Raw genomic sequence first — 12,184 nt, 5'->3', positions numbered from 1 at the left:
ATTGTAAATAAGGTTTTAAATCATTTTGTGACTAATTAATTTCCATATAGGCTTCTACAAGGATTGATGATAATCTGAACGCTCTCAACCATATTATAATTTGGTATTTTATTTATCATTATTTTTATAACTTTAGATGATGAAGCCTGAGTCTCAAATTCTATTTAACAATCACTCCGACCTTAATTTATCCAGACTTAGGTATGTAAACTAATTTGAAGAAAATAGAATAAAATACAAGAGAAAAGATTTACGAACTTGTCCTGTCTCTCATGAATTTTTTTTTTTTTTTAAATCTAACTCGGTGTGGCTTTCAATAAAAGAATATATTGCTTGCTTGCTTCTCACTAAGTGCGATTATTTCAAAAAATTACTCCTTCCTTTCTCTCCGTGTATTACGCTTGCAACATATAATAATGATCTAATTCCTATTATATTATAACATTTATGGTTTTAATAAAGCTTAGCTGCCGATATCTAATTCTACTTGGCCATGGCTATTTGTCCAACTTGCTATTTTTGGAGGATATGTAACTTAATTCAAAAGAAAAACCCTTTCTTGCTATTCACTAATTCATATACTAAGTCTTGACTACTTCCAAATTAACCCAAAAGAATGAAACCTAGATTTTACAAAAATATATAAAATCCCCTCAACTTCTTAGTTTCATATATGATGGTATATATGATCCACTTACAAAACTTTCCGACCACTCACAACCATGTTACCAAACAAAAAAAAAAAAAAAACTCTGTAACCAGAGCAAACACCAGACAAATCAGATCCTCTTTCTTTTCACATAACCTTTATAAAATCAATTTCAACATCAAATCTGAAATATATCACATACATACATACATACATACATACATATATAGATATGTATATATGTCTATATATATATATTTCTGAGAAGGAGAAGAAGATCGTCAAGAAGAAATCCTACGCATAGATGCGGTAGCGCATGCTGTCGTGCATCATGAGGTGGTTTATCTCGTCGGCCCTTGGACGCCGGCCGGACGTCCATCCCGGCTCCTCCTCCTCCTCGGCGTGGCACGCCAGGCACGACGCCACCGCCAGCGACGGCACCCGCGCCACCGCCACCAGCGCCGCCAGCCCGCCCCCCCACCCCGGCCGCCGCGCCTCCGCCCCCGCCTCGCCCGCGCTCTCCAGCGCCCCCTCGTCCGCCACTCGCGCGCTCCCCTTCCTCGGCCACCCCAGCCCTCGCCTCACGACCGACAGTAGCCGCCACATCTCCTCCACAACCCCAAAGATCTTTTAACTCCTCTCTCTCTCCCCTCTCTCTCTCTCTCTCTCACACGCACGCACACTCACTCACTCACTTATGGAGCATATATAATGGGGTGATGGGGGATGGGCACTAGCATGAAACTTTTTCTATATGTGGGGGGGCCTGCGCTGCAACTTGCAGAGGGGAGGCTTTTTGAGGGGTGCATACAAAGGCTATGCTTTGCATCAAGAAACGTGCATGGTACCCCAAATATAGAAAGATAAGGTGATGTGATGTACTTTGATTAATTCCTTCTGGATCCTAATTTGGGCTGTTTCAAGATGATCATGGCCGTTTGATGTGGGGAGTTTGGAATAGAGGGGTTAGGTTTGATTGCTTTATTTGCTAACCGGAATGCTTAATAATTTGACATTACGGTGGGGAAAGGAGATAACCACCTCCTGTTTTTATTATTCTATTTTTACAAGTGCTCGTTACAGTGAGCGTAAGATGGTTTTTATGATACCATCGGTGTCGCCCTGCTAGCTGTAACTGCCGGACCCACGATTGTCAATTCCAGAAGCGGAAAAGCGATGCTAATGTTATGTCTCACTTCGTTACCAAAAAAAAGTAAATGTTAGGTCTAATTTGTATTTGATGTCCACCGAGAAATGGATTTTTATCAGAAAAATACTGTCCAAAAGTGATTTGGATTGCATAATGATCATTTGGAGATTTGCACCGGTAGATGAAAGAAAAAATTTGAAATACTTTAGCATCCATGTATTGTGCTGTCCAATAATCCTTGTGATAAAAAAGACCTATTATTCTTTTGTGTGAAAGTTACAACCCTAACCTAAATAAAATCGAAAAAAAAAATTTATGAATTTTTCTCTACTAACTAATATATATGAATATTTTTTTAAAAATAAATAATTTGTAAATAGCATATTTTAAATTAGTTTGACACAAATCTTCTTTTGAGAAATCAATCCCAGTAGAGAAGGCTTGGTGAGTAAAACCATATTAGATTAAGATAATAATAGTAAACAAGAAGGTTTTGGTTTTGTTTTTTTGTAACGTTGTTCGGTGATGAGTAATCCTATAGCTAGTTATGCCATTAATAATTGGTTGGATCAGATTCAAAATTGAGCAAATGAATCCACCTAATCGTGAAGCATCATGTACAAACGTGCATGTATTGCATGCTTTTTCATTTTATCCCATTTTGTGCGTGCTGCTCTTACTTTGTGACAGTGAATTTGGTCCAACCAATAATTATTTCAATTATGCACACCCAATTAACCATTTAGCTACATGGCAGGGAGGAAGTTATACACAAGTGGGCATTGGTGTGCCATGCAAGGGGGTTGTTTATTGCTAAATTGTCAATCTAACATCCGTGGGCCCGGACAACGTTTGATGTGCATATAACCAGCACCCAAAAGCAGTCTTTTTAAAATTTTGCACAAGTAAGAAGATGCTTTAGAATTCGTTGAGACTGATTGATGGACAGAGATTACCACAAAACTGTCATCTTGAGCTTGTTATTGGGCATCTATTGTTTACCTTCCTTCTAAGCAATTTTCTTTATTCTTTGGCTCTACTCCCTAAATTATATGTATCTAGAGATAAATTATTGACCTGCACCTTGTTCTTTCTTGCAATTCATGCATCAGCGGGAATAGTTTTCCTAGAGTGACTCCATTTAAAAAAAAATAATAATAGGCATGCACCCAAGAGCATGCTTGCCTTGTGGATCACCTATAGTTTTGCGTGGTTTTTTTTTTTTTTGTAAAAAAAAATTCCACATCAATTTTCAGTTTTTTCACAAAGTCTGAGAAAGATGGGATCCTTAGAGTCACATTGGATTGGGCAGCCATTTTAATCCAAATTTTAAAATCACCAGCGGCCACTAGTTAATCTTTCACTAATCTTTCTCTCATTATTGTTTTATATATAATGATCCATGCCCAAATTTATGCAATATATACCAAATTGCAGTTCCAGTGGCCATCATCTCACAACAGTATGAATTCTACATCATATAACTGGGCCACAGAGCTCATCCACAAAACTAAAAGGTCAAATAATAAAATAGTCGAGTTGAAACTATGTTGCAATGAGTTCATATGCTGTAGATGAGGCTGAGTGAAGCTCGGACTTTGACTAGTGATTGCACATATCATTGAAGATGTAGTGCCACTTGAATCATATTGCATCCCTGAATGACCATGTCGACTTTCTACAGAATTCTTGGAGTCAAGTAGTATCCAGCACAAACCAAGTGAGTGCAGAATAATTATTGTTTTTGTTGAATGATTGAATGCACTTCACTTGCTGAGGATGCTGGCCCCACTGAGGAGTAGTTCTTAGTGGAAGGTGTTTTGGATGAAACGCGCTATGCCTACCTGACTAGTGTAAGGAAGCTCAAAAGATCGATTGTTTTCTAGTATTTTTTCCAGCAAAGTTCTGCCTACTTCAAGGATAAGTAGTGGAGTCTCTTTTGAAATCTCTCACAGAATTGGAAATTTACAGAGGAGATCAATATGGCTATTCTATAGAGATGGAAAACACATTTGAGAAATGAGTTGTTTCGAGGACCAACTTTCTCAGCTGGATCTATGTCAATGGCTTAACCCGGAGGTTAATTTTGGATCCTAGATAGAGAATTGATGATCCAACAACTTAAGCATTGACATGCTTTAAGTTCTCTAGAAATCCATCTCAGACCTGTCGGCCATACACACTGGATTCTGAGATTTGGAAGCAGTTGTAAAGCACATTCTTGAGCAACCATTGATAGGCGATGTCAACTCTGATGTATATGGCACACAAGCCTGAAGTGGAAACTTTGTTTCCATTTTGTAGAGAACTAAAACATCGTCTTTTGGGCATATGTCTATGTTTTTATTTTAAAAACTTGGTGGGAAAATCACCATCAAAGATCAAGCATAAAATCTTTTCATAGTGAAAGTGATGAAGAGAACGGGAACTAGCAGAAATAACTCACTGGTGGTGCCAACTTGATCCGACTAGGAAAATTAGGTCAAAATATTGGTTTGATATGTAAAGTTGGAGCTTTGCTCATTGTGACTAAATTATCTCATGTCGGACCTGTGGAGAAAATCTTATTTTACCAAGTGAAGATCTATATAAAGGATTATGCTAATGTTAGTCATGAAAATTGTTTTCAGGTTATTTGTAAAATACTTTTATTGTCACAAAATAATCAATTGTTTTACCGTATATTTGTATTTCTGTGACCAAAAAAATGGCAGGTTACTATTTTCTTTGATGTTAGCAATTATTCAATAAAATGATGGCAGGTACCATGTATTGTTTTTTTTCCCCCCCTTACAAAGTAGCAAAGCCAAGAGTAGAGTGCCAACTAGTGCAATTATAAAGTTATTGGAGGTTGGTATCAATGACTGGTATATGTCTCATTCACCCGATTTCTGATTGGGTTTTCTCTCATTCTAAATCTTAAAAAGAATAATACAACTATACCTGTGTTAAATGCGTGTATGCATACAGTTCACCTGCATCATGTTAATTTGTGAGTCACTTTCCTTACTGACTGAACACCTTCCCCATCTCTATTTGACTATTTGAGACAAATAGGCTTTTCACACCAACGCCTTGACTTGCCTATCCGAATCCGAATCTTCTATTTTCCTTGTTCGTTCATCTGCCCATGCTACTTTTAACATCAGTTTGATGCCTTTCTTTTACTTTACGAGTTAAGAAGTGCATATAAGGATGTTGAGCAATAATTACATAGGTAGGATCATGATTTCAATAGCCAAATTGGTTAGAAAACAAGCTTACAATTGCTTCCCAATTCGCGTCATGTGAGGCCTATGTAATTCAGTGAGATGCTACTTGTTATACCATGATCAAGCCACCTTAAGTGCCAATCATCCAAAAAGCCTCCTTCTCGTCCGAAACAAGTCACACATCCATGTGGTGCCAATTGAAAAGAAAAGAGCTGTGCCTTGTGCACCCCAGCTATGTGGCTCAAGAAATCATAGTAGCGTAGGTTGCAAGTGTAGAAGATTCAGAACCATCGAGTTTTCATTGTCATAATTATAAAAAAAAAGAAAAAAAAAATCACATACTCGAGATCTTGTTTCTTTAATCTTATGATACAAGACATTAAATGTTTGAACTAACAATGCTTTTAGCTAGATCATTTATGTCATTCAACTTATTTATTTATTCTAATAATTTAAGTAATACTTCATAATTCAGTTAGATTTGCAGTAACGGATAGCCAGCTATGGTCTACGGTTATGATTCGACAGACAACTTCGTTCCCACTGCTGCTTCTTGGCATTCGTGCCGCGACTGCATTCATGGCACATGCAAAATACTGCAACAGCAATGATGATGATGCCAGTGGCCATGCCGCACTGCAATGGCTCCCCATGTCTTCTTGAGGTGAACCCTGCTGCGGGTCGGTTTTGCAAGAGAGTAATATTAATACTAATGATGATAACATCGTGTGCTCCGATATAGCTGTGCCGCATGACAAGTAGCTCCATCTCTTTTTAGTAGGCCAATCACCAAGATGAATACATGATGGATGAGATTTATAAGGAGACTAGATGATTCGTGTGATGCACGATCACATGATCAGATACCGCAGGTTTGCTTTGCCTTTGCCATGTCCCAAAGGGTTCTACAAGTGCTTTCACCTTGAAAAGGGGAAAAGAGTTGCTAGGTACGTAATTATTTTCATATTAGTCCCCCTACATGTTTTATGAGATTAGTAAACTGATATTATTATTATTTAGAATCTAATAGCAGTTGGAACTTGAGCATAGCAACGCAAGCAGGTTTGCCAATGTAATTTCTTAAATAATCAGGATACTAAAATGATGTATAATCCCCTACCAGACCTTTTCCACTCACAATAGCCACTGTAACATGATAGGAAGCAGAAGATCACATAGCTGACAAAATATAAAAAAATATGCCTTAAACTTATAAAAAAAAAATCGCGCTACGTGATTTCAATAAACTCTTTGGTTCATTTCCTGTATTGGTCCTTTTATGAGTTTCATTTTGTTTGTGTGCGCTGAAAAGATCAATTCTAGCTGTGTTATCGGTTAGTATCTGCACCTTTTAACACCTTTGGAACAAAAAACAATGGTAGATTGACCTCCTTACCTGAACTCCTTAGTGGGGGAGTTTTTGTGCAGTTGCCAGTGGTTTCATGGATGACAAGAAGCATCACGGATGAAGTATCTGTATGAGGGTCATTCTTTCATGGACAAGTGGATGATGGAACTTTTAGTGCAAGGAAAGACAAGAAGCTAACAGCTGCAAAGAATGAATTATAAGAATAGGCAACATAAAGAACGATCATCTAGAATCATTAAAGCTAGTTAACGTGAATTGGGCATAACTGAATCATGCCAACCATGCACTCAAAACTTAAATGGGCATGCAATTCTACAGTGGCATCCAGCCTTCTCTCTGTATCCGGACGGCTTGCCCCATACACAGGACCCACAAATACCACTCATCAAGCAATGCCAGTATCATACATGCAAAACCAGTAGGTGAGAATTTCCCTGTATATGATAAAACAGATCTGGAAGATTTCATTATCGCCAGATGCTTTAATATAGTTTAAGGGTTATTCAAGATTCACCCAGATCACAATGTCTTAGTACCATGTTTAAATACTGAAAAACATGTGCGAACTAATAACTCATGACATCCAGAAAGAACAGCAGTGGATTAACGTCGACTCTTGCAAAAGAAAACCAAAAAAAAAAAAAAATCATAATGTTGTTCAATTGGGAAGGTATATAGACCAGCAGGCAATGTCACCAGAAAAGGTCGCCTCAACTAATGCAAGGTGCACCATCGACTACTGCGATTATATAATGTTTTGGAGAACAATACTCCTCCAAAAAAAAATGCTGGAATAATTTTCCCCTACAAAAATTATCAAAACTTGAAGTTTAACCAACTGGATGCCTGTAGACTCAAATAAAGAAGACCAAGTTTCGTTTTCATCACCATCTACGGAAAGAAGACTCGTTCTACACCCTCCTTAAGCACCACCAGAGCCATACTTTTTCCCAAAGACAATCAGCTGCAACTTGTCATAACCAGCAAGAACACCAGCACCTGCAATTGCACGGAGAATATTTGCACCCGCGCCCTTGAACAGGGACTTCGCCCCCTCATTCTTTAGGATCTGAGAGAAACAATCAAGAGAGCTCTTGTACTTAACCGCTTCTCCAGAGGTCATCATCATTCTTCTGCGAACGGTATCAGTAGGATATGATGCAAGTCCAGCACCATTTGTGATTAACCAACCCAATGCAAAGCTGGCGAAAAAGCTATCCTGCAATCATTTCAGCAGAGAATATGCTACTTCTTAGCAGCCATGAACATGTAACTAATACACAGCAATAGTAATAACAAGACAAATATTGCACCTAGAGAATCTCTATTTATGTAGCTACATACATCCTTGATTCAAATATCCAAAACACAGCACAATTTCATTTGCAGTCTATTCTTCAGATATGCAATTAACACACCACTGAATCAAATCCAAATTCTAATTCTGTAACAAACCATCAACAGCTGCAATTTATTTTCTTTATGTGTTGTTATGACCTCATTTTCAAGGAACAATGTCAGAGATTAAAAGATTCAATTTGTTCGCACCCCATCTGTCCTAATTGGTAAGCAATAATCCTGTGAAAGTTAAGCATCCTTATGATGACTAGCTAATTACATGCATCAAACATGAAAAATTCTACAACAGAATAAAGCCATTGTCAATTAAATTAAATAGATAAAAGAAAAATGATGTACCTGAAGTTTTCCAGTAAGGACTACTGGCTTCAGAGAATCATACATTCCAAAGTAAAGACCACGATAGACTATGATTCCAACACATGAAATATTAAATCCACGGTAAAGGCCAGCAAGGCCATCTGATGCCAAAGTCTTCCGATAGACATCAATAAGACCATTAAATTGTCTTTCCCCTCCCTTCTTTGCTGCTTTTGCATCATTTGTCAGACGAGTACGGGCATAGTCGAGAGAGTACACAAACAGTAAAGAAGAAGCACCAGCAGCACCACCTGAGGCAAGGTTACCTGCAAACCATTTCCAGTATCCATCTTTGTCCTTCTTAAAATTGAACATCCTCTTGAAGTAATCTTTAAATGCAAAGTTCAAAGCCTGGCAAATGGTAAAGTTGATGCTAATTAGAATAAAAGAGACACAAAACAGGTTGATACAACATGCTATTGCTATATTAAAATAAGAAAGATCTGATTCCGAAAATTCCAAGTTTACAAGACTACAAATCGATATCTGATCTGGTTCATCTTGCTGTGCATGTAAGACGGTTGTTTTTCCTATTAAAAGAACATCAGGAACAATGCTAGTAATCTAAAACAAGATGAGAAGGATCACATTATTATTTTTTTTATGAAATCTAAAACTTTGACACCAATTTTGGCATCAGTTTTAAATTGAAAAGCTATAAAGGCATGTACATCCTATCTGCTCAGTTGTCTGGTTTAGAAAAGGGGGAGTAAACACCACAAAACTCGGCAAACTATGAATTCATGCACATTAACTATCTTGCTTTTTATGTGAAAAATTTGTGGAAATGTCACCAGGCCTGACCAATCAATAGGTTCACGCCAATTCCCAACTAACGCAGGACCACAGCATACAGGGTACAGCACTACGTTTTTGTAAATTGTTGCACCAATAAGCAGGCTTATGGAAAATGAAAAGGCCATAAGTAAGCCTATTCTTCAACTGAGAGACAAGCAGGACATGCCATGGAAAATTTCTGACAATAGAGGTAAAGTTGAATTGCTATTTAGCCAACAATTCACAGCCAAGCCTGGCAAATCTGACCAGCATTGAGCATGAACCTGGATGAAAGCTCCACTCCCTTAAGAAGCAAGAAGAGAAGTGACAAAAGATATAGTTTTAAAATTAATAATCTTCAGTTTGGTATTTCAATTATGAGCTACAAACAATAAACTCTCAAAAGACACATTTCCCTACAAAATACCTATGAATTTACGGTCACAAAGATGGAGCTGCACACCAAAACTCACCTGAGTTGGAAAATAACGAATAACATTTACTGCATTTCCTCTCCATAAAGAGGCAAGACCTTCATCTTTGATTGTTCGGGCAAAGCAGTCTCCAATTCCTTTGTAAGGTTCAGAGAGACGACCAGTCTTGATCATCTCATCCTGGTTCTGGATCAGTAATTTCACACGTTCAATAGGAGCAGCAGCAGTTTTTGACACCGCAGCTGAAACACCACCCATGAGGAAATCAATAGCAAAGCTGGCAAAACCTTTTTCTGAAGGTGCGTGGGCAAAAACAGGGGAAACAGGGGTCAACACAGGGTGATCATAGCTAGCACCGGAAACCTGCATCACAGGATTCTGCAAACCCCCGTTTACATAATTCCTTGTTGTGTACGACCTCTTGTACAAACAGGGCATATAAGAGGTGTGGTTGCGGGCCTGCATATCTTGGGAAAAGCTGGATCTAAAATGGAACTGCCCAGCAACCTTCTGGATGACAGTTGGATGGTTAACCTGATCTGCCATGGCTTGCTACCCAAAGAACCTACAAGAAACAAGTGGTGATTATGGTCATGATAGCATTCTAAAAACCTTCAAACATTACATTTTCAAGGAATATTTTGTCTAGATTGATATAACATAGAGCAAACAACATCAAAAACTATAATAAAAAAGAAGGGAAGTACACATTCTTTTGCATGCCCATAAAGAACATAGCATCTGGATAAAGAAGAAAGAGCAAAATATTGCATCCAAAACATTGAGAATGAATAAAAATGCCCTACCTAGGAACCAAATCAAAGTATATAAAGTTCACTGAACTCATGAATGCTATTAAAACTATCTACAAGATACTTTCATTTTTTCAGGAAAAAAAAGAAGAAGAAAAACTGAGTACATAGAGACACAAGGTATTGAAATATAATAGTTATTATTTACAAGTTCATTATACACGGACGCACATTGTCAATGCAATTCAAAAACTTAAGTGTTCCTCAAGAAGTATACATATGCATATTCTTGCAATTCACATCTTCAAGTCGATACTTATTTATGCATGCAGTACATGCAACAAACACTTTAATGATATCCCCCTACTTTGATGGATACTCGCTGATGCTCAAAACAGTGAATCCTTTAAATGATTTGACCAGAGAATAAAATCCACCATAAACTGCCTAAATATCATACACAGAAAGGGTCCAAGGTTAAACATGGATTCCATGCCTTCACTTTGATTGACAAAGGCAAATATAAAATGATAATGTTCCACTATAACATCGAAGGAAGTTATAGGCACCATATAAAAACAATATGTAGAAGTTTAACACAAAAATTAACAGAATTCACAACCTCATAAATTGTGTATTAGCATCAAGGCTTGCAACCTCAATACTGAACCCGAACTAGTACCATGCTGATATACTGTTAGTATGCCTGCTATGATGATTGGTTTGGGGCACCGAGACTTGGTACGGCCCCCGTACCAAGTCCTCGTTTGATACTACTACAGTATGATGAGCTCAGTATAGGATGGTACGCACTGGTACAGTGAACCTTGATCAGAACACTAACTTCTTTTGTAAATAGTATGTCTCTTGGCAGCTATGTTCTTTAGACTTTCTAAATGGAGACCTAGGGAATCAAGTGATTCACCAAAAAAAAAAAAAAACCTTAAAATGATTGCAAGCTTCTCTGTTGTTAATTTATTAAGGCCATTAAAATTGCACAGCAAAAAGTAAAGTATGTTAAAATAGGACCAGGCGGTTAAGTATGTATTACACTTTTCAAACAAAAGGAAAACAAGATTTTTGACAATCCAATATCAAATACCATTAGTGTGATATCACCATCATATGACCAATATTTAATAACTAATGACATAAAGAAGGAGGTACATCAGTATAGCTTAACACCTTTTCAGAACAAGAGCACCTAGAAAAGGAAGGAAAAGCAGGTAGAAAATTCAATAAAATTGAGAATGTAATGTAAAAAAGATCAATTAACTAAACAAAGTAGATACAAAACTCCACAATCTGTAACTAAGACAACCTAGACAACAAAAATTTATTGCAACAGCACCACGAACAACAACCACCTATACTAGACACTCATATTACAGGGGTATTTAACCAATAGCATAAAACCAAATATAATAATGATTTTATCCTTTTCACTGTACAACTGGTTATTCTTTTTACATAAATTAAGTTGCCAACCACTTTGAATCTATGTTGGTTGCTTATATTCCATTTAAATGAAACCAAAATTTGCTAGTTCATATACTCCTTGAAAATGCAGTGGAGAAATTGTCATCTTATGGGAACTCAAATCAGGAAGACATTTTCTTTTGTTGTTAGTTTTTCAACCAGTAATAAAGAGCTGATACCGCAACAAGCTTCCACTGGCACAGATTAGCGATAGTTATAACCTCCAAATAAAATAAGTGCACAAAAAATGAAAATAAGTTAGAATTCCAGCCAACGTCGCACGGTAGATATAAATCAAGAATGATTAGTTAATCCAGACTTCCATAATTCAGGTAAATCACTGAACACAAACCCAAAGCCGGGCTGGGTTCTTTACAATGTTAACCGATAAAACTAAAAATTAAAGGGACTAACAAAGATAGCTACGATATTACCACCCCCGGGAAAAAACAACTAAAGTTTTTCTTGATGCTATTAATAAGCAGATACAGATATTACTCTAATGCAAAATGACTGACGAGATATGCCGCCCTCAAAAGAAAACATAAAACAGAGAGAGAAAAAAATCAAAAAAATAGCACTTTAAAGAGTATAAATCTTGATGCCTTTTCTTTGCAGAAGAATTGGGATTTCTCCAAACTAC

The 12,184-nt window shown here is 37.3% G+C and overlaps 2 protein-coding genes across 2 annotated transcripts; both read right to left on the bottom strand.

Moving 5' to 3' along the window:
• Window positions 1-777: 777 nt before the first annotated feature.
• On the bottom strand, window positions 778-1,428 carry LOC140851268 (uncharacterized). Its single transcript, XM_073242871.1, has one exon. The coding sequence runs from the start codon at window positions 1,253-1,255 to the stop codon at window positions 944-946; it is 312 nt and encodes a 103-aa protein (XP_073098972.1). The 5' UTR covers window positions 1,256-1,428; the 3' UTR covers window positions 778-943.
• Window positions 1,429-6,819: 5,391 nt separating this feature from the next.
• Window positions 6,820-9,856, bottom strand: LOC105050250 (ADP,ATP carrier protein 1, mitochondrial-like). The gene is made up of 3 exons (XM_019852039.3): window positions 9,350-9,856; window positions 8,079-8,450; window positions 6,820-7,599 (listed from the first exon to the last, which is right to left on the bottom strand). The coding sequence occupies exons 1-3, from the start codon at window positions 9,854-9,856 to the stop codon at window positions 7,303-7,305; spliced, it is 1,176 nt and encodes a 391-aa protein (XP_019707598.1). The 3' UTR covers window positions 6,820-7,302.
• Between the last annotated feature and the right edge of the window lie 2,328 nt (window positions 9,857-12,184).

The sequence above is a fragment of the Elaeis guineensis genome, chromosome 8, assembly GCF_000442705.2.
Source record: "Elaeis guineensis isolate ETL-2024a chromosome 8, EG11, whole genome shotgun sequence".
Lineage (NCBI taxonomy): Eukaryota > Viridiplantae > Streptophyta > Magnoliopsida > Arecales > Arecaceae > Elaeis > Elaeis guineensis.
The sequence above is the reverse complement of the archived record's forward strand: the minus strand, read 5'-3'. Positions and strand labels throughout refer to the sequence as shown.